Source organism: Anabrus simplex, chromosome 1 (genome assembly GCF_040414725.1).
Source record: "Anabrus simplex isolate iqAnaSimp1 chromosome 1, ASM4041472v1, whole genome shotgun sequence".
In the NCBI taxonomy this organism is placed as follows: domain Eukaryota; kingdom Metazoa; phylum Arthropoda; class Insecta; order Orthoptera; family Tettigoniidae; genus Anabrus; species Anabrus simplex.
The window spans coordinates 856,867,980-856,889,958 of record NC_090265.1 but is presented as its reverse complement, the minus strand read 5'-3'; the positions used below and the strand labels follow the sequence as shown (position 1 = coordinate 856,889,958).

Here is a 21,979-nt window from a genome sequence, read left to right as displayed (position 1 = left end):
GCTGCTAATTGAATAGAATGACAAACACATCTAATAAGCAACAAACGTGCAATATCCTCCTTCAAAAACGCATATGCTCCATTAGAATGGAAGATAGGAAACTTAAAAGGGTCCACCTTTTCAATACAAATGAATGTTATAGAATTTCATTTTTGTCCGTATTGAACTGAGATTATTATTGAGATTGAGATTATTATTGATGCCTACCATCACACAGGCATTATCTGTACCTATTCCCTGCATTTTTGTCAAATGCAAATTTGTTTCCATTAGTAACTGTTTAACAATAATAATAATAATAATAATAATAATAATAATAATAATAATAATGGCAAATGGCCTCAGGAGGCCTGGTGCAGGTCTTTTCCTAGTAGACGGCTGATTAGGCGACCTGCATGTTTGTGAAGATGAGGGCCCTACCTAGGATGATTTCTAATGTTGAATACGCCACACACACCCAGCCCCCGAGCCATTGGAATTAACCAATTAAGGTTAAAGTCCCCGAACCGGCCGGGAATCGAACCAGGGACCCTCTGAACCGAAGGCCAGTACGCTGACCATTCAGCCAACGAGTCTGACAATGGATGCTAATATCAGCAGATTAGTCAACTAGGATACTATACATTTAATCACCAATATTATCCCACAAATCACTTACAAAATAGGATCCCAGCAAATTCTTAATCATTCCCTTACCACCTGATAGGATTCAGGTGTAATAGTCTAGCAACAATACAATCTTTAAATTTGATTTTGCACATTTCCCTCAAGTGATTACTCACCAATACTGAGCAATGTGCTGAAATGAACAGAGCAAATAAATCCTACATTCTAAAGAATCCGTAACAGGTTTGACATAACTTACGATTGTTTACTGCCTTTCATACAAAAAGTCTTTTGCAGAGTTTTTGTGGTTTTATTTGTTTCACGATGATTTTCTAAATTTGCCATCCTTGTCTGCACAGTGCACCAGCACATTTTACAAAATTATGTCAATCAATCAACATCAATCATCAGTGATCTGCATTTAGAGCAGTCACCCACGAGGCACATTCCTAATCAGTTTTTTACCTAGTCATTTTAAAAAAATAATCTTGCTGCTGAACCAGAGGTAAAAAAAACTGAATAGAATGGCAACATGCCCAATAAGCACCACATGCGGCATTTCCTACTTCGCAACAAATTACACGCACTATTATTGATCACACTGGCATTGTCTGCACCTATTCCTTACATTTTTGTCAATTCCTGTTGTATTCATATCGTCTCCTACAGCTTGCAACAGCCACTTCTAGTAGTTTGGATTTGATTAACCATTTGTTGAAAAACTTTTGTTTACAGTGTTTCACAAGACAGTTTAGTCCACAAAAATGTTCAAAAGCTACACAGAACCTAGGACTTGCTGGGCAATGATACAGGACAGTAAAAAAGTGCCTTCCAAGGTATGAACATCCTACCTAAAATAGCACAGTTGGTATCTGTGCCCAGAAGGATGTGGGTTTGTTTTCCAATCAGGAAGTAAAATAATTTAAAAAACAAGATATCAACTTCTAGACTGGCTTATGCCCTGAGGTTTATTCAGTCTATAAGATATCAACTTCTAGACTGGCTTATGCCCTGAAGTTTTTTCAGTCTAAGTCTATACCAAAAATGAATACTAGGTTAATTTCTGAGGGCAAGCTTTTCCTTCCTTCCTTTTTTTTTTTTTTTTTTTTTTTGCAAGTTGCTTTACGTCGCATTGACACAGATAGGGCGATGGGATAGGAAGGGTCTAGGAGTGGGAAGGAATTGGCCGTGGCCTTAAATAAGGTATTGCCCCAGCATTTGCCTGGTGTGAAAATGGGATACCACGGAAAACCATCTTCAGGGCTGCCGACAGTGGGGTTCGAACCCACTATCTCCCGAATACCGGATACTGGCCACATTTAAGCGACTGCAGCTATCGAGCTCGGTCTTACTTTTACCAGGGTCTTTCTTCTTACTCACTTCCCTGTTAACGTAAGTAATCCTTGGTTTAATTTCTTCTCCTCCATCCTGGCTAGAGATGGCAGCATATTGCAATTTAAACCTGATTTTTAAATAATTGGGGCAAATCTGTATTCAAATGTTAGCTGTGATAAATTATTTAGTCTGGATACAGCTTCTGCTGAAGAATTACTACACTTATTACAAGGCTTTTCAAATGAAGTATAAATGAGTGGCGACTACACTGCTCAAGAAAACACTTTCAGTACTTATTCCATACATGCTACAGATCAATTTAAATTCCTGGTTTCATATAATTGAGGGAAATTGTGAAGAAAAGAAAGAATATTTTGATACCATTAACCTTCCTATAATGCTACACTACTGTATATAAATGGTGCAGCAATTGTAACTATTTAATCATGTATTCTAGTATAATGCTAAAACATGCCGAAGCCTAATACTATTCTTGACCTACCATCAGTGCTTTCTTGACACTAAAAAACACCAAAATCGTCGCATATCTATGAGCTACAGGCAACACTAGAAAGCAGATAATTGTGACACTAGCATAATAGCCATGGTTAATTATTTTTTCAAGCTTAAAATAAAAAGGACTTACTTCTACTAAACACCCTTACACCACAAAAGAGGTAGAAAACTGCAGCATGGAATAGAGGACTGTTGATAGCATGAACAAAAGAGGAATAGAGCATTCAAAGAATACCTCACAGTACGAGATAAACAGCTAGTATATAACATTACGAATATAAATATATAAATTAAAAAAAAACAGTAATACGCACTCTCAAGTTTTATGTAGGCCAAGATTATCATGTTATCTTACATGAATGACAGAAAGGCCAACAAAAGAAATATAATAAATTCATTCCATTCACAATATATTTACCATCTCAATAATATAAGAGCACTACAGGCAAGACAACTATTCTTGATATCGGCTTCTAATCTACATAGAACAAAGAGGTTATCCACAGCATACATCTGCAAGTATGTCATCTGCAGTATTACTTACCAGAATGTAAGTATAGAATAAGTTTCTATATTTGTATCTATTAAAAGAAGGAAAAAATCTACATGGATTTTCATGGCCCAAAAGAATGCTAAAATGTGACACATTCTCTCTGCTACATGAAGCATTTTATTATGTAAATGTACCGATCCAAAATATTGATGGATAAAGAATATATTCAAAGAAAATGAAACTGCATACTTCTGCTCACCATATCGTAGTTAGAATAGCCTATACTGTAACAGTTACAGGCTGTAACAGTCAATCACAACCTTTCATATCATTACTACAAAAATACTGTACACGGGCAATTATCACCATCATCAATTTCCATTTTTCCAGCTGGTTCCTTTCCACTTCAGCCTGTCTCTCCACCATTCCCTACCCAACAGCATGATCCAATCCAGGTTCCATTGTCTTATGCTGTTTTTCATACAGTCCATCCATCGTAACCTTGGTCTCCCTAGTGCTCGCTTCCCTGTCATCTGTCTCTCCAGTACTTGCCTTGGCAGTCTTTCTTCTTTCATCCACTTGACATGCCCCAACTCCCCAATCTGTTCTGTTCCACTTTGTCATTTAGTTTTTGCACATTTAGCTCTTTTCATGTGCCTTCATTTCTCACTCTATCCCTCCTTGTCTTCTGTATCATACTCCTCAGGAATTTCATTCAGCTGCCTGTACTTGACTCGCATCTCTCCAAGTCACTGCTCAGGTTTCTGCTGCAAATGTCATTACAGGTAAGTAACATCCCTTGTACATTACAGTACTTTAACCTTCATTGGTATCTCTTTGTTCCATATTAACCTTTTGAACTCATTACCCTTAGCGTATGCTTCCTGCTCCACTCCAAATTACTTTCTACACTATGAACAGCTGTAGGAAGTGAACACTGCAAACAATCTAACACAAATATAATTATGTTATGTGAAATACATTTGAAGGATTGTTCCTACATTCCTCTACTCATCACCATTGTCTTGCTTTTCTCCACACTGATCCTCGAACGATCCGCCTTTGCTCAACCATTCTATTCAATAGATTCAGCTGTTTTTGTATCTCCTTATCTTCTTCGCAGATCAAATCATCATCCGCAAACATCATCACATTCATTCATTACATAGGTAATATTAAAATAAAATAAAATAAAATAAAATAAAATAAAATAAAATAAAATAAAATCAATTAGGTACCAGTGAGTCTCCCTAAGATTGAGGTTCAATATAAAAGGGGTATAGATAAAATCTTCTACACAAAGATTTCAAAATGAAAGCTATTACACACTTCATGGATGCCACCACCACCACCACCACCACCACCACCATTCCCTTACATTCCATAACACATCGACTCATCCAATGTAGCTAGTGATGGCATACTTACACAGGTATCAGCATACAAGACAATCCACACACATTTGAGTAATTTATTTTCAAAACATGCCTGGTATCAATCTTGAAAAAAGGAAAAGAAAAACTGGGATCAAATTTTCCTTTGGGAAAATCACATGATAAATATGTGTTATATACAGACATGCCAACTTTCAAAAGTGAAAAATCAGGAGAAATTTTGCAGCGAATCGCGACGTATTACGACACATCACTGATGGCAGAACATGTACAAATTCATTATAATTCAATACATCAACAATTCTTTGCTCATATATATATTTTCCATCATTTACATGTGAATACTAAATTCTGGACATACCTGAACTGTAGGAACATGTGACTTCTCGTCCTTCAACATGGTGATCACATTACGACTAATTGTTGTTCAACACACCAGTAGCTGACTTAGCCTTCTTCAGAAACTCGGAACTAAGTTTTTGCTCAAAGCACTTGCCTTGCTAAACTGATATCAAGGTTAAAAGTTTCTTCAAAGTTTGTTCAGACAGCAAGGATCTGAACTGTGTTTTTGTCTTTGTGACTGCTAAAAATCCTTTCACATTCTGCATTGCTATGTGGAATTGATAAAATAGCAAGCATCACCTTAGAGAGTGTTATATTTAAGTACACCATCAGCTGATTTCATCTGACCTACCAATGCCCATTGAACATCAATTCTTCCTTTTGCCATGTCTGTTTCTTCGAGCTGAAAGTTACAGAACTGGGAGTGCAGAATATCAGTTTCTTTATCCAAATGTTCCGTTTCACTAGTCAAAATGTTCGGACACTTGTTTATGAACAATCTAAGGCTAGAAAATGATGCCTTACTTATAAGTTAGCAGAAGTATTTGCAACTTGTGCATTAATTAAAACATCTTTGAATGGAAATTTGGGTACCATGTAGTCACACAATGAAGAGAAAAACTTTCGAAAAGACTTAAAGAATATGCACTTTTCCTCAGACTTCAAGGTGTTCACTAAAACAAACGCAGAGTTCCCGATCATCAGATCACAATCATCCTTTTAATTTGCTGGAGTATGATAATCTACATCAAGGAGAGAGGAGGATCTTTTAATAACGTCTGGTTATACAAAACTTGCCATCACATTCTTCAATAGTTCCTCCAAAACTGACCTCAATAAGTGGATGTGCGGCATACTTGACTGAAGAGCTACGTTTGGATTCTCAAAGATATCCATAAAAGTTCAGAGAAAAAGGCAAAAAGATTTATGTAAATTTGATGAAAGGAATACGAAAAGTCATTCTTCAAGAGACAATGCAATTTTTTTTTTTTTTTGTGAAACTGATGACTGAGTTTTCCTTTTAACTGAGGAGTGAGGTGAAATGTTATGACAATCCTTAACCTTTTCAGACAAACATGACGCATCTGCACTTAAACTGTGCTTAGGAATTTTGTAAGTCTTCAAAGTTTCCATTTGAGAATCCTTACTCACAATTTTGCTCCGGAATAATGTAACCAAAGTGTCCCACTGAAGCAAAATCCTATGTAAACACCTTCTTAGTGATAATCATCGAGTAGGCACATCTTCAGAATTTTCCTGATCTCTGTGTTGTGTAAAGTCTGAAATTCTCTGACCTTTTCTTTCCTCTTGGCACTCCTTTCCAGATAATAAAATATATCAATTATACTTTCATCTACATTTACGGGCAAGCATGCCGCACCTTTCTCGGCGGCAAGATTAATTAGGTGACAAGAGCAGCCTACGATGATTATGTTACTATTTTCCCCGCTTGAAACATCCTGCCACACCATTCTTTAATCCTACCATTACTGGAGCATTATCAGCACCAAGAGCTAGGCAGTTTTTTAATGGAATGCAGAATTCCCAAAAAGATGAGAGCAAAAGATTGGCAATGTTAGCTCCCCTTCTAAATTAGGCACAGAGAGTAGACAACTCTGAATTTCATTGAGTTCAGGCCTAAAAAATTGTTACAACAAAGGGATATATCTTAAAGTCGCTTTTATTGCTACCATCAGTAGCAACACAAAATGCATTCACCTGCAAATGTAATACAATTTTCGCCCTTTCTTCCATGCACATTTCTGTAATGATAGCCGCTGTTTTCATTCTAGCACACCCATATCGTTTAGCGATTCCGAATCAGGAAACATTTTGCGAGACAAAGGTCGCGCGTGATCGACACAATTTACAGGCAGGTTATGTTCTATTATAAATGACGTAAATAACGCCTCGGCATTCGTCACAGGATTCACATCTTGGTTTTTACATAAAAAGTTCAGTTTCTGGTGTCTTTCTACACACTGAACACTCTCCTTATGTTTTTTCGTTTGCATGTGCTTGAGTATATCGCATTTCCCACCATGTGCAACTGAAAACTCACACCTACATACAGTACAGAATGTGAACGTTGGCCCCTTTCTGGATTCACTCAAACACGGACTCTCTTCCCTATAAGCGCTTTTAAACACTGCATCATATTTCTTTTTTTGACATTTTGGCCAAAACAAATATTAAGGCACAACACGAGCACTTCTGCAGGTCTTGCCCTGGGTAGAACGACTATGTTACTGCCATCTGGTATCATTATTATAACTACTATCGACCAGCCATACTCAGCCATATATCGACAAAACGAGGAAATCCGCGGGAGTTTAAAATAATACGAAAATTATGGATATTGCTCTGAAAATCGGGAGATCGGACCTGGCGATCGGGAGGAATGATGAAAAATTGGGAGTCTCCCGCGCAAATCGGGAGACTTGGCACGTCTGTATATATATCTCTCAGTCATGACCAATCGACAGTTGCTAAGTAACATCACGTCATACAGTTTGTATCGCTAATTTCAGATGACTGACAACCCTAAGACATAGCCTGCACTGTTGCTAAGTAACATTGTCCGTCCACTCATACTTTGCATCACAGCTAGCACAGTTTCTGGGTTCCACACATTTTGCGACAGTAATTTTTCAGATGACCATAAGCCATTAAGACATTTATGCCAAGAATGTTTTACTGGTACAATGCTCTTGAAGTCCAGTAGGTTCACAGACTCTTCCACGAAAATTCCGGTCTCAGAATTAAGATTCATGATCCTTCTTGGGATTAATCCTCCCTTCTCCATGAGCCAGGTCCCATTTTTGGGCCCCACAACTGAGAATTACTATTTAATTATCTATCATACTTCTAATAGAAACAATAAAAGCCTAGCAGAAGAAAGACTGAGTCTGACATAAAATACAAATCTTTGGAGGCTAAACTTTTAAGTATATTGTGCTATTTACAGTTTTTTCATACATTATATTTCTCTTTCAGTCTAGCTCCCTCATTTTTTCACTAGGCTGATCGATTATTCAATTCCACAAATGACCATAAGATATATACAATCAGTACAGAATGAATTCTGTACTAAAATGTGCTTGATTTCACCTATATATTAAGTTTTTATTATATACATTGTAATGTATTAATACTTACTAGCTGGTTTTGAAAGCAATGGTTCAGGCTCAGCAAATTCTCCTCTCATAGTCCACATGTACTCATTGTAGTCCTGTTTAACAGCAGTAGATGATGATGCCACAACCTTGTAGCCCAAGACTTCAAGCGCTGTTAAAATGACGCATGGATGTTGCAGATAAACAATGGTAGAATCATCACAGTAACCGCCAGATGCAAATCGTTTCAACTGCTCGATGTCAGACGCTGAAACAAACACAGTATTTATAATTCTAGTGTGTGTGTGTGATGGATGGGGGAAGAAGAAGATCCTTATGCTGCTTTTTCACCAAGCCAGACTAGTAGAGTCGGATGATTTACTGTAAAATGCAGCACACACAAATAAATGCAATCATTCACATTAGACCAGTCCAGTCCAAGAGATAAGAGTATTCTGAACATGTGTGAGGAATTCTTTATATCGATGATGACAATAGAATTTAATACAAAAGTTAGTACATGAATGTATTTACAATGAACATCACATACACATAGAAACAGAAGTGTAATTTACAAAATATACGGTGATGATGATGATGATGCTTGTGGTTTAAAGGGGCCTAACATCGAGGTCATCGGCCCCTAATGGTACGAAATGAGACGAAATGTAATGACCATTTAAAATTAGAATCCTCCACTGACCAGATTCAAAAACATGAGGGCAAAGAACGAATGGATGGATATGAAGTTAAAACAATCAGTGGATCCGACCTGCAATGCCCCACATTCCCAGAAACTAGCGTTAAATAACAGTATTACTAACCAAGGGATTACATTTAAAGCATAATACTGAATCGATGATGCTTGTAATCGAAACGGGTCCAAAATACAGGTCATCGGCCCCCCCAAATTTGGTACTTATCGCTAGGATAATAGAACCATGCTATGTGTCACGTTGCGGTACTAATCAAAAGTAGGGTAGACTCACGGTATTCCATACATTATGGTACTACTCAGAGGTAATGAAATTCACACATTTACCAAAGACGTATGGTGTTTTGCACACTGCGGCGCTATTTACAGGCAACGCAAACCTATGGTGTTCCTCACATAAGTGGACTGAACCCGCACAATCCCATGGTGTTCCTCGCATAGTGGGTAAAGCATAGGCGCAGCAGAACCTTGGTGTCGCTAATCTCATGGTGTTGCGCATATAGGGGTACGAATCACAGGTACTGTACAAGCTGGCAACGTACTCTAATGCTACTAATCACAAACCTAATTGGTACCTAACCTAGTGGTACTATGTGCAAATAAAAGCGACCCATGGTTCTAATAAAATTGTCCCTTGGTCGCCCATTTTAACGGCCTCTTACGACAGGCAGGGGATACCGTGGGTGTATTCTTCGCCTGCATCCCCCACTCATAGGGGGGTTTGCGTGTTTGGTCCACGAGAGGTATTTTATCTCCCTCAAATCCGCCAGCAAGCCGGTTAGGACCCCGCTATCCGCCACCTGGGATGCGCCACGTGGGAGTATCACCTCTCCCCCTGCTACGCCAGCGTAGTAGGTTCGTGGCAAAGTATATGGAAGGATATTGCCACTCATAGTATTTATTGTAGCATTAACTATATTATGTGGTCAAATGTGGCCAACACAGTTAATAATAATAATTATATCAAGCAGCTAGTAATAACAGTGAGCACCAAAATTAAGTGACTTGTTCTCTAAATACCATTCCTGCTCCAGCTGAGCTTCACAAATTTGTCCAGAGTCCATCCGCATAGCATCCTATCCAGTTTCTTGAATGATTCATAGTTCAGTTGGAAGAAACAAACTTACTTGCATTGTCCAATAAAACGGGAAGAGACGTGAGAAAATTCTCCACTCTGGCCCTAACCCTTAATCGGGCGCGTAGCGGTCTAAACGACCGACCTCTAAAAGTTTTGGTCAGGGAATCCGTCTGAAGGTCAGCTATGCCCCCCCCCCCCCCCTCCTCCAGACTATCTCCCCCAAGGGATCATCTAGCCACCTGATAGGGTGGCCCCTCCTCAGACACCCTGTAGACAGGAAGGTAGATGTTCGAGTCAGTCTGCGGTCTTTTACACCGTTGCGCCCGTTCGTGTAACTTGTGTCTCGGTCATTGTGACCAGTACGCGCCCGGCTGTGTTTTACTAGATTCGTGAAGTTTCGTGTGCATAAACATCTCAATATGTATCCTGCTGAAGAGGAAAGGATCCGATTATTGATAGAGTGTGTTGAAAAGGAAGAAAATGAAAGAACAACTGCATTTGTGAAAGACAGACACAAAGCAGTGGGATGCCTATTGGAAGAAGTTGATGAGGCAGCAGAAGATACTTCCAGACAGCAGCCACAAAGTGATGATGAAGGTGAAACTGACAATCTTCAGGTTACTGACCATGATACAAATAATGAGCTATCTGGTGATGACGGATGCGGTGCTGGTGTTTCTGAAGTGAATTTCACAGGCAAGGACGGTAAGACAGAATGGCGTGCGCAGCCAACATTCGCAACGACTGGTCGTGGACCAGGTCATAATATTGTAACACGCCTTACAGGGCCTAAAGGTTTAGCCATGAATGTTAAAACTCCAATTGAAACCTGGGAGCTATTCTTTCCAGACGATATAGTACAAAAGATTGTCGACTATACCAATATTTGGTTAAAACAATGACAATAATTCTTCAGTGTGTTCACATAAAGAAAATAGTGCAAAATTGAACTTGAATATGAACTCAAATATACGTAAAATATTGAATAATTCTCTCATATACCGTACATGTTTTTCACAAAGGTGGTTGTTATGCTGTAACGTTAGATGTTTATCGTTTGAAATACAAATACTTATGAAAAAAAAAAAACGGTGTTTTAATTTATGATTACTTATGCTAGAAATATTACAGTGACAATGGATGAAGGGGAGGATAAATAAATATATATCTAGTTCAAATAGCTTCAATTTTACAAGCCAGAAAAAATGAATAGAACGGAAAGTTATTTTTCAAAGCCTTCAACATTTATTTGTAAATCAACTCAATTTTCAACAAGTTTTTATTTTTCTAATGCGGTCATAGAGTACGTAAAAATGTTTTAAATATTATGCAAATAAAAGTAAACTTACTTGCAACAGTATTATACTTCAACATTTTTATTAGATTCCAAGGCCGTACAATAAATTATGAAAATAATCGCGCGCCCGAGAGTGTTCGTCGGAAGAGCGCGCCCGATTGAGGGTTAATATTTACTGGGTGAATCTGCATACTTCGACCCAATCACTGTCAACACCATCTTCTCCCCCATACTATGTATGGTAAATAGCTCAGCTAAAGCTGAGGTATTAATGCCTGTTATTTTATAACTAGAGACTGTTTCAGAGCAGCGCAGTCTAGTCCAGTCCGGCATATGGGGTTGACTAGACAAAACAGAACTGAGCTGTGGACTGGTCAAGAATGGACTGGTTTGGTGAAAAAGGAGCCATACGAAAATCAATCAAGGAAACAAATTTAAAGAGAGTAACGCTGAATTTTCCAAAACATTACTTCATTTGGACAAAGAATTACATTTTAAAACATCTATATAAAATAAAAATAAAATAATTTTCAAAAACAGTAGGCTACTACAATTTTAAGGTAACGAACACATTTTGTAAATGGCTCAAAATGTATATTTGGCTCCTGGATTTATCTAGAGAAAATCTGGAGCTCAACTTGCATTTATTTTGACTATTTAGTGAATAACTACAAAATTAAATATTATGCACATAAATACAAAACAAATAAGCGTACATAGATATTTGTAACCTATATTGAGAGCAAAACTTTCAGCAGAGAAAATTTATTTTTGCATTTTATCCTCCAATAAATCGGAAAGAGACATGAGAAAATTCTCCATTCTTTGGGCCGCAGTTGCCCAATGTGTCTGTTTCATCAGAATAACATGGTTGTTTTCTGTTTGATTGTATGGTCTATGGTCAAATATATTATTGAAGAAGATTCAGTGTGCAATTCTGATGGATTTATGTGAAAACAAGTGCATGTATGATAAAATGAAAGTGATGACATGAAAATGATAAAATCATGGTGGGTCACTGACCAAAATTTCCCAGTAATCATACCACTTCCTTCAGCAAAACAACTTCACTATGTTGCCTCCACATTTTGAAACCTTTACTCTTGGGTGTTCAGATTTTTCAGATTCTCTTTCAGTTCAAAGTCTTAGTCCTGCCACTTTCTACACATCTGTAATGATGTATGGCAAATGCCAGGAATAAAAACTGGATGACCGTATAAGGATACGCACCATCTGTCATCCACTTCCCCAAGCAATCTGCACTGATATTTGGAGGATGTGTTATACCTATGTATGTATGTATGCTACTTGCTGTACGTCGCACCGACACAGATAGGTCTTATGGCGACGATGGGACAGGAAAAGGCTAGGAGTGGGAAGGAATCGGCCGTGGCCTTAATTAAGGTACAGCCCCAGCATTTGCATGGTGTGAAAATGGGAAACCACGGAAAACCATTTTCAGGGCTGCCGACAGTGGGGTTCGAACCTACTATCTCCCGAATACTGGATACTGGCCGCACTTAAGCGACTGCAGCTATCGAGCTCGGTATATGTTATACCACCCATCAGATACATCTTCTGGAACAGTGCTGTTTGCGGATAACTTGTTACGATTTGGATGAATTTATTAACAGCCATATTCACAACTTTAGTATGAAACCCCCCCCCCCCCAATTGAAAAACTAACCATTAATGCTGAGGAGCACAGTACTAAGCGATAACTTCCAAATACTAAGCCACTTAGTTTGCGGATATTGGTGCTCTTGACAATGAATTTTCATTTCAAGTCATGGCAGTATTTCTGGTAGGATATACATCGGGCTTAATTCTGAATAGTGTCAAGAACAGTGTCAGTGCCTCACTTCCCCTTCTCACTTCTCTAAAACAAAAACTAAATGATAACTTGGTTAGGTTTCAAGTGATCATTTTTACAATACATCATCAGCTTTTCCATCTGTTAACTTCCTATCCATTTATTCACAATCTTTTCCTTGAACAGCTATCACAATGCCGAGGGCACAGATGAATCCCTGTACTTCTGGATAACTTAGTCGTTTGGCTATATGATAATATTTGTAGATATCCCTTCAACTGCAATGGATTTTAAGAGATGCCATGGTGTCAGAACTGTGTCCCCACAGGAGTTCTTTAATGAGCCAGGAGCCAACACCACCTTTTTAAAAAATTAATTAAAACATCCTCAAAATGGCACCAGAATAAACTTGGAAGTTGCTAACTTGGTGGAAACAAACGAATGATGCCTAACTGACTCTGCCACCAGTCAGTGATATGTGCTGATATTACAGAATGTTGATGAGAACACCCTGCCTTGAGGCAGCCCCATTCTTTTGCTCTCATCAACTTTACCTTGCAATCATATAAAATCTTCTGTTTGTCCTGTTCCTTCCAACATTCTTTTAGATGGATGTTCTCGGTAATTTTGTACAGCTTCACAACCAATCTCAGATGATTAAATGTAACCACAAGGAATGTGGTGGTTATGAGACAGTGAAAATATACATACACATATGAAACCAGAAAATGATTTAATTATCCCTGTTAGTAGGCTATCAGTGCAAAGTACGAACACTGTAAAATGGAGGAAATACTTCCTGGGATCTATACACTCTGCTGAAATAAAGCAAAATTCTTAACATTTCTTACCTACACCAATAAGACATGCTTAACTAATTTGTTTAATTTCAGATTAAAACTCTAAGCAGCAACTGAAGATTTCACTTCCAAAAAACAGAGATATTGTCCTTCATGATTTTAGGTGACAGACAAAAACGTCTAACACGAATTAACATACCATTTCCACTTCTATTATAACGTCTAAATTCAAACCTCACTGTTTCAGAAGCCTTTCTCGTGGACAGTCAAGATTTTCTTCTGAAGACGCAGAGCAAAGTTCTCTGTGAAATATAAAGAATTTTACCTTATTTTCTTGACAAGGCACAAGCACAAAAGCCTATACCATGTCTATAAGTACGGGCCGTGAAACCATCAACGGCAACATTATTGATCAAGTTCAGAAATCTCCATAGCTTCTTTACACCCTATTTCTTCTCATGACAGTGGTGGTAGGACTATTTTAAGAGGAAGTACAAGTAGGTAACAATCCTTTATCTATATATATAAAATAAGAGTTTTTGTCTGTACATTGCTCAGAATTTCAAAAGAATGGTATTTCTGTATCGGCCGTGTCCATAGCGACAAGGAAATGCACTTTTTAATTCTCCGTAATTTCTGTCTGTCTGTATGTACACGCATCACGAGAAAACGACTAAAGAGAATTTCATGAAAATCAGTATGTAAAGTCCAGTAGTAAGTCGCTACAATCTAGGCGATAAATAATCTTATTCACGCCGAAATAAATGGTAGTTTAGGGGAAGGCCTAAAATTTAATTCTCAAATATTTATATTATTAGTGTTCCTATCTTAATGAAAATCGGTATGCAAAGTCAGGGAATTAAGTTGCTATAATCTAGGCCATACATAATCTTATTCATGCTGAAAGTAATGGTAGTTTAGACGAAAGCCTAAAATTTAATTCTCAAATATGTAAGTTATCAGTGGTCCTATCTTAATGAAAATCGGTATGCAAAGTCGGGAAACAAGTTGCTATAATCTAGGTCATAAATAATTTTATTCACGCTGAGTGAAATGGCAGTTTAGGGGAAGGCCTAAAATTTAATTCTCAAATATTTGGTGTTATTAGTGGTACTATCGACAAATACTACACAACTAAAATTATATAGTATTAAATTTCCTACCATTTAATGTCCTATATATTTTTACCATACCGGCTATGATAAGGGATATTCATGAATTTTGATTTTTGTTGCCAAGTCTATATCAGCGCCGAGTCACGAGAAAGTGGGTAAACAGAAATTAATGTAAATCAGTATGGAAAGTCGGGGAATAAGGAACTACAGTCTATGCTACAAATAATTCTGTAAGACGCCCTAATATCACAGAGCCGAAAGAAAACTTAATGTGAAGGCCTACAATACAGAAAGCTCATAACATTGATCAACATTAACATTACACTGATCGTTGTTTGTTGCGTCTCTGTTACAATTCATCTCCAATAGATGGGATTATTGTTGTATACAGAGTATTTTTTAAAAATTTGCTTTACGTCGCACCGATACAGATAGGTCTTGTGGCGACGATGGGATAGGAAAAGGGCTAGAAGTGGAAAGGAAGCGGCCCTGGCCTTAATTACGGTACAGCCCCAGCATTTGCCTGGTGTGAAAATGGAAGACCACGGAAAACCATCTTCAGGGCTGTCGACAGTGGGGTTCGAACCCACTACCTCCCGGATGCAAGCTCACAGCTGCACGCCCTAACCGCACGGCCAACTCGCCTGGTCGTGTCGAGTATAACAGCCTGTCTGAATATTGGCGGGAAGTAGATGAGGAGTTGGATAACTTTCTTCTTTAGCATGTCATCCCCCTGGTTCATAAATTTTCTGATATTACCAGTACGTAATACTCTGGTTCATAATAGCATTCGACCTATTCAATCCCTACTCTTAGGCACTAATTAGAATGAGCAGTGTGCACATTTGACGGAATAATGGCAGAGGAGTGTTCACGTCTGTCTGTGGCCTGGTCATTCCAGCACTGGAACTTTCGACTGTTGGATCAGCACTGTAGTACTGTTCGTTAAAAGTGAGAAAATGTGCATTTTTTTCATTTGATCGAGTATTTTATATGATAACATTACTTTTAACTACTACACTACTACCGACATTTTTGTAATGGCCTAAGTTGACTTCAGTTAGGAAAACCACGAAGACAGTCATTCTGAGAATCCCGTAGCGAAGCACGGGTACATCGGCTATAACACTACGAGAGAAAAAATGGAAGGGATGCGACACTTCGAAAAATGAAGGTATCGGCCAAAGAAAGACAAGGCCACAAAAGGCGTGAAAATGAAAGACTCCCTAGGCCTCGAGTGCTCTAATATCGTCGGGATCGGAAAAGAACAAGAGTTGACCGAGGGAAGTCGAATAGGATAGGTGAAAGCGAGGAGCATGACACACGGATGTGGGAGCAATGCCATCTCCTGACTGAGTAGTTGACACTAGGAACAGTGATAACTAGAGCCCAGATTTCCATGCAAATGCATGTTTTTAAATAAGCTGGTTACAGTTCTGAAACTTTGCAAATATGCGTTTTGTGTTTTAACGATTCCAAATAACCGTTCTTTTTCCCTGCATGTTTGCATGCGACTTTTTCAGGAGAAAATTCATGCATAATGCATATTTTGAAGGTTTTTGATTTAATAGCAAATATTTGGACGTTTATATTGCATAATATGACTTTTCTTCTGACTTTGGCGCATATATAATGTTAATTTGCATGATAGTGCCTTTTATAAATGTTGGTTTCCATTTGGGATCATTTTTCCATGTTATACAGTATGTCTATTACTGAGAGAGACAGAAAGAATGTATTCCTAGCATCCTATGAGACAACCAATATTAATTAGTATATACGGTAGAGGTTCTATAATCCAATTAACTAAGCATTTTCTAACCTCTTACTTGGGTAAATATTGACATAAGGCGGAAGTCTCCACGTCGACCTCTGTAATTCTTAGAAATAAGATTTTCCAGTTATACACTGCTATAAATTGAACCGTAAATTGAGTGTTACACATTGATGGCTCATTTTTCACCTATGTTAGATGAACAAAACAAAACTTGTATAGCACTTCTGCGACGCCGCGTTAATGAGAGAGCGACTTACAAACCTTGGTTTTGCTCTGAACCCTCTTCCGTTATCCTGGAATTTCCTGCCCGGAACTCTCAGTCGTCACACGTCTTTGATATCGCAGCAGGCAATCGTTAACAGTGATTGAGGAAATTCAAATGTGTCTGCAGTCATCACATGGAGAAGTAACTGCGGCAGCTAGAGATAGGTCGAACAAAGTGATCCGTTGAAATACTTATGTTGAATTCGTCAACCTTATAAAAGATGCACTGTGGTGAAAATGCAAGAGAGGTACAATTTGAACTCACTTTGTCCCAAATGTCTTCATTCAAGTATGCACCTGTCACTTCTTATGACGTAGAAAGATCATTTTGTGTGCTTAAGAATGTGCTGACAGATAAACGGATGAGCTTAAAGCAAGACAATTTGGAGAAATTACAGTAATTGTACAAAGTTTCGAAAAGAACTGAATTTTGATAGTGCATATTTTTCAGTTTATTGTGCATGTTTTACCAAATTATAGTGCATGCATGCATGCACATTTTGAGATTTGATAGTGCATGTAAATCCGGGCTCTAGTGATAACACATCTAAAGCTTGGGACTTCTTGTAGGTTCCTCTTCGGCAAAGTGGAACAGGAGTTCAATCCAGTAAAGGTGTATCTCTGACCAATAGATTTATAACCTGTACAAAATCGCACTAAACAAGGTTTTGTGTGCATCAAAATTGTAAAAGCCTCCTTAGAAAATTTAATGAAATATTTATAGATTTAATGGTTCATGGTATGGGTTACTGTAGTCACATCCTATTTTGTCAACCATGGGCAACGGCTGAGTGGCCTAGTAAGTGGTCCTGAGAGTCGAGATACCAGTTGCTATGGAATGGAGCAGGCATCTCGAACATATTCCGAGTCATGGCCCTCCTCGTGCTCAGGCGGCTAGGACTATACAATCCACTGTGGTCCCTAACCCGTTGGAGGAGAGATCCTCACTTGGAGAACGTGTAAGTAGGATAGCATCCTGCTTCATTAATTTACCGAGCTAAATCATGTTTATAATAATGTTATTTGCTTTATGTCCCACTAATGCTTTTGTGGTTTTCGGAGACGCCGAGTTGCCAGAATTTAGTCCCGCAGGAGTTCTTTTACGTGCCTGTAAATCTACCGAAACTAAGCTGACGTATTTGAGCAACTTCAAATACCACCAGACTGAGCCAGGATCGAACCTGCCAAGTTGGGGTCAGAAGGCTAGTGCCTCAACCGTCTGAGCCACTCAGCCCGACTTTAAAAAACCCATTTTAAGCAGTTACAGTTACGAATACATTCTTCAAGCATAAGACTATTCACTGCTACACATGGGAAAGTAGGGGTACCACTATCTGATCTGTAGTGAAGTATCTCTAGACCTACGATAGAGAAAGTGGATTAGTGAGAATTTCTGAACAATGGACAGTAAGTAGGCTCAGGATACAGAAGGAGAATGGGTGACACACAGGGATGCTGTAGTAGAAACCGCAAGGGAATAGCTAAGGAACAACTGTGTGTAAGGATGGGAAAAAGCGAACATCTTGGTGCAATGATGAAGTGAGAGCAGCTTGTAAACGTAAAAAGAAGGCTTATCGGAAATGGCTCCAAACAAGGGCTGATGTAGACAGGGAATTGTACATAGATGAAAGAAACAGAGTGAAACAAATAGTTGTTGAATCTAAAGGGAAGATTTTAGTAACAACCTGGAAAGGCTAGGGCAAGCAGTAGGGAAACCTTTCTGGACAGTAATAAAGAATCTTAGGAAGGGAGGGGGGGAAAAAGGAAATGAACAGTGTTTTGGGTAATTCAGGTGAACTCGTAATAGATCCCAGGCAATCACTGGACAGGTGTAGGAAATATTTTGAAAATCTTCTCAACGTAAAAGGAAATCTTCCTGGTGGTGTCACGAAAAACTGAGCTCACGGGGAGGAGGAAAATTATGTTGGTGAAATTATGCTTGAGGAAGTGGAAAAGGTGGTAAATAAACTCCATTGTCATAAAGCAGCAGAGATAGATGAAATCAGACCTGAAATGGTGAAGTATAGTGGGAAGGCAAGAATGAAATGGCTTCATAGAGTAATAAGATTAGTATGGAGTGTTGGTAAGGTACCTTCAGATTGGACAAAAGCAGTAATTGCAGATATCTATAAGCAAGGGAACAGGAAGAATTGGAAGAACTATCGAGGTATATCATTGATTAGTATACCAGACAAAGTATTCACTGGCATCTACGAAGGGAGGGTGCGATCAGTGGTTGAGAGGAAGTTGGATGAAAACCAGTGTGGCTTCAGACCACAGAGGGGCTGTCAGGTCCAGATTTTCAGTATGCACCAGGTAACTGAAAAATGCTACAATAGGAATAGACAGTTATGTTTCGTAGACCTTGAGAAAGCGTATGACAGGGTACCAAGGGAAAAGATGTTCACCATTCTGGGGGACTATGGGATTAAGGGTAGATTTTTAAAATCAATCAAATCAAAAGCATAACGGTCTATAATGATGTATGTATTTTTACAGATCCAATGTATACTATTTTGTACCCTAATTATGTACGTCAACCTCTTAGTCCCATTTCTTTATATGGGTGCGGAGATGAGGTGAGATGAAATTACACTGCCCCCCCCCCCTTTTTTTTATGGCCGGATGACCTTCCTGATATCAACCTCTGTTGAGGAGCTAATGAAGATGAAATTTGGTAAAGGGATGAAAGGAATCGACTGTAGCCTATGAAGAGGAATTGTTCCGACATTTGCCTGGGATTTGTGAAAATGGGGAAACCACACAAAACCATTCTCACGATAGTTGATGGTGGGGTTCGAACTCACTTGCCTTCCAAAAGCAGAGCTTGGCTCCATAGCCATAGAGCACTGACATACATGGCTACTCCACTCAGTTTTTACCCATATTGTGTTTACCAATAATTCTGATCCATATCTTGATTCCCACAAGGAATATGAAATATTTGTTCCAAAGGCAGGCTGGCATCAATTTCTGAAAAATGAGAAAGTCTCTCATAGTGCATTGGCGCTGCCGGTGGCTCCGAGTAGCCTACATGGTGGCCTCCATGGTATGCACTAGCCATGCGTCTTAGTAGGTGTGCTAATTACCAACTGATGAGCCCAACTTAGCACACTGGGGCAAAACGCTGATAACCAGGAATGAGTTAGGTGGGAAATTTATAATGTCCAATAATGGGCTAACTATATTGGTATACCCATAATTCTGCTGTAATCTGCTGAACTTTGTAAGATATTGTACTCCTTGTACTTCTTTTCTTGATCTGCCAGTAGACAGATATGCCTTGTATGCTAAGTAGAAAAACAAGCTCAATCACAAACAAATCATTTTGTTTTACATACAATAATAATAGTATTATAGTATTTTTATTTTGTCGTGGACAGGAACTGACAAATGAAATGAAATGTCGTATGGCTTTTAGTGCTGGGATATCCCAGGACGGGTTCGGCTCGCCAGGTGCAGGTCTTCCTATCTGACTCCTGTAGGCGACCTGCGCGTCGTGATGAGGATGAAATGATGAAGACCACACATACACACAGCCCCCGTGCCATTGGAATTAACCAATTAAGGTTAAAATCCTCGACCCGGCCAGGAATCGAACCCGGGACCCTCTGAACCGAAGGCCAGTATGCTGACCGTTCAGCCAACGAGTCGGACAACTGACAAATAATTGCAAAGAAGCATATTGTTTGAGCTGAATCTTCTCTTCAAGTAACATTTTAAAAAATTCAAAAAAAAAGAAACCACTTCATCAGATTCCACTGGAAGGTCCTTTTTGGTCCATGTGTACCAGCTAATGTTTTTGTGAAGTGTCCCATCAGAGATCCTTACGGATGGTTGTGGTAGAAAATATAGCAGAAACAATAGGACTCTACTAAATTCAGTTTAAGGAAAGACTTATTTTGCTGCATGTACAACACTACCTTTAGGACTGAACGGTCTTCTGAGTTCATATTTTATAAAATATTTTGGCTTTTTTATGTGGGCAACTCATATTCTGTCTTAAGTTTTTGTTTCCCCTTGCAGTCTTTTGCTTCCCCTATGTTCATTTTCTTTGTTATATACAAATACTGGAGAACCTCATTAAAGATTCAATTTGGCAATGAAGCACAGCTTTTATACTTTTATGCTGTATATGCCATGCTCCTTCTTATGATCAACGCTCTATAATTGTTACAATGGTGACTGAACAATATTTCTACATCAGTGATGTTTGCTGTTGATGAACTTAGCACTTAATAAGCATCATGACATATTCGGACTGGCATGAGGCTTCTGGCACCAGAGAGATTTCCAACTGTAGTAAGTTTCCCTTATGGGTCCCAAAAATTTAGTTTTTTTATTTGTTTTAAACAAGGTTTAATTTCAAATATATAGTTTAAATTTAAACCAGCAGTGGGCTCGTATTAACAATATTAACAATATATGCTCATAATTAACTCCTTTGCTGTGCTATTTTTAAACAGAACACATAGAGAAAAATGTATTTTTTTAATTTTCCAAATGAACTGAAACTTTATTTTTTTAAAGGTTAGCGACATTCAACACTATTGCACCATTTTTAACTCAGCTTTGACAAACTAGCAATTGCATTTGACCTTCAAACACACAATACTGTGATACATCTCGAAACGGAACTGGACACATTGCAGGCTGTCCTGGCAATTCTTACAAAAAAAGAAAAAAAAAAGTCTGATTTCTCTTGCACAGTCCCTTTCCTTTCTTTGAACATTTTGCTGGTAATATGGAACAAACAACAGAATTAGGTTTATGACTCTTGTCCTGCTGCTTCCCACGAAAGTGCCTTTCCGTCAGGCGCGCCTGAGGTATGTAATCAGAAGGTCTTCTCATTTTGCCAGCGGACTGCCTTGTATGGGTCATCAAAATTCGAAATTTTGCTTTTCACTGTTATATCGAAATTAGCCCCGTCAAATAATTTCATTTTTGTAATTCTTATGTCATCACTCATATCCCGCCAGTCTGATACAAAATAAAGATCTTCCTCGTTGGCACTTTCTTCCGAACAATCACTATGCAAATCATCACTTGTTTCATTGTCTAAATTTACTGAACAGTCTGAATCAGAATCGGCCACTAAAAGATTGAAGATTTCTTCACTGTCATTACTAATGTTGTTCCGTACGTTCCTAGTTGTTGAGTGCAGCCTGCTATCGGCCGGACAGCTGACAGGAATGATGGCGGGCGGGCAGGTGAACGATAACAAACATAGGTCTAGTATTGAAGCAACGTTTTCAAACAATGCTTAGTACATAGTCAATACATGACTATAGATGTTTGTATTATTAAATGTGCCTTTA

The 21,979-nt window shown here is 38.5% G+C and overlaps 2 protein-coding genes across 3 annotated transcripts in view; both read right to left on the bottom strand.

Moving 5' to 3' along the window:
• LOC136857634 (ankyrin repeat domain-containing protein 39-like) overlaps positions 1–21,979 on the bottom strand; it is a 203,324-nt gene that overhangs the window by 88,886 nt on the left and 92,459 nt on the right. For both annotated transcript variants that reach the window (XM_068225257.1, XM_068225258.1), the window contains exon 3: positions 7,846–8,070. In XM_068225257.1, coding sequence (XP_068081358.1) covers positions 7,846–8,070 — 225 coding nt within the window. The remainder of the gene's footprint in view (positions 1–7,845; positions 8,071–21,979) is intronic.
• The window catches only part of LOC136857635 (uncharacterized), a 161,047-nt gene that overhangs the window by 48,826 nt on the left and 90,242 nt on the right, over positions 1–21,979 (bottom strand). Inside the window, exon 3 of the mRNA XM_067136438.2 lies at positions 7,846–8,070. The gene's annotated coding sequence lies outside the window, so the exon portion shown is untranslated. The remainder of the gene's footprint in view (positions 1–7,845; positions 8,071–21,979) is intronic.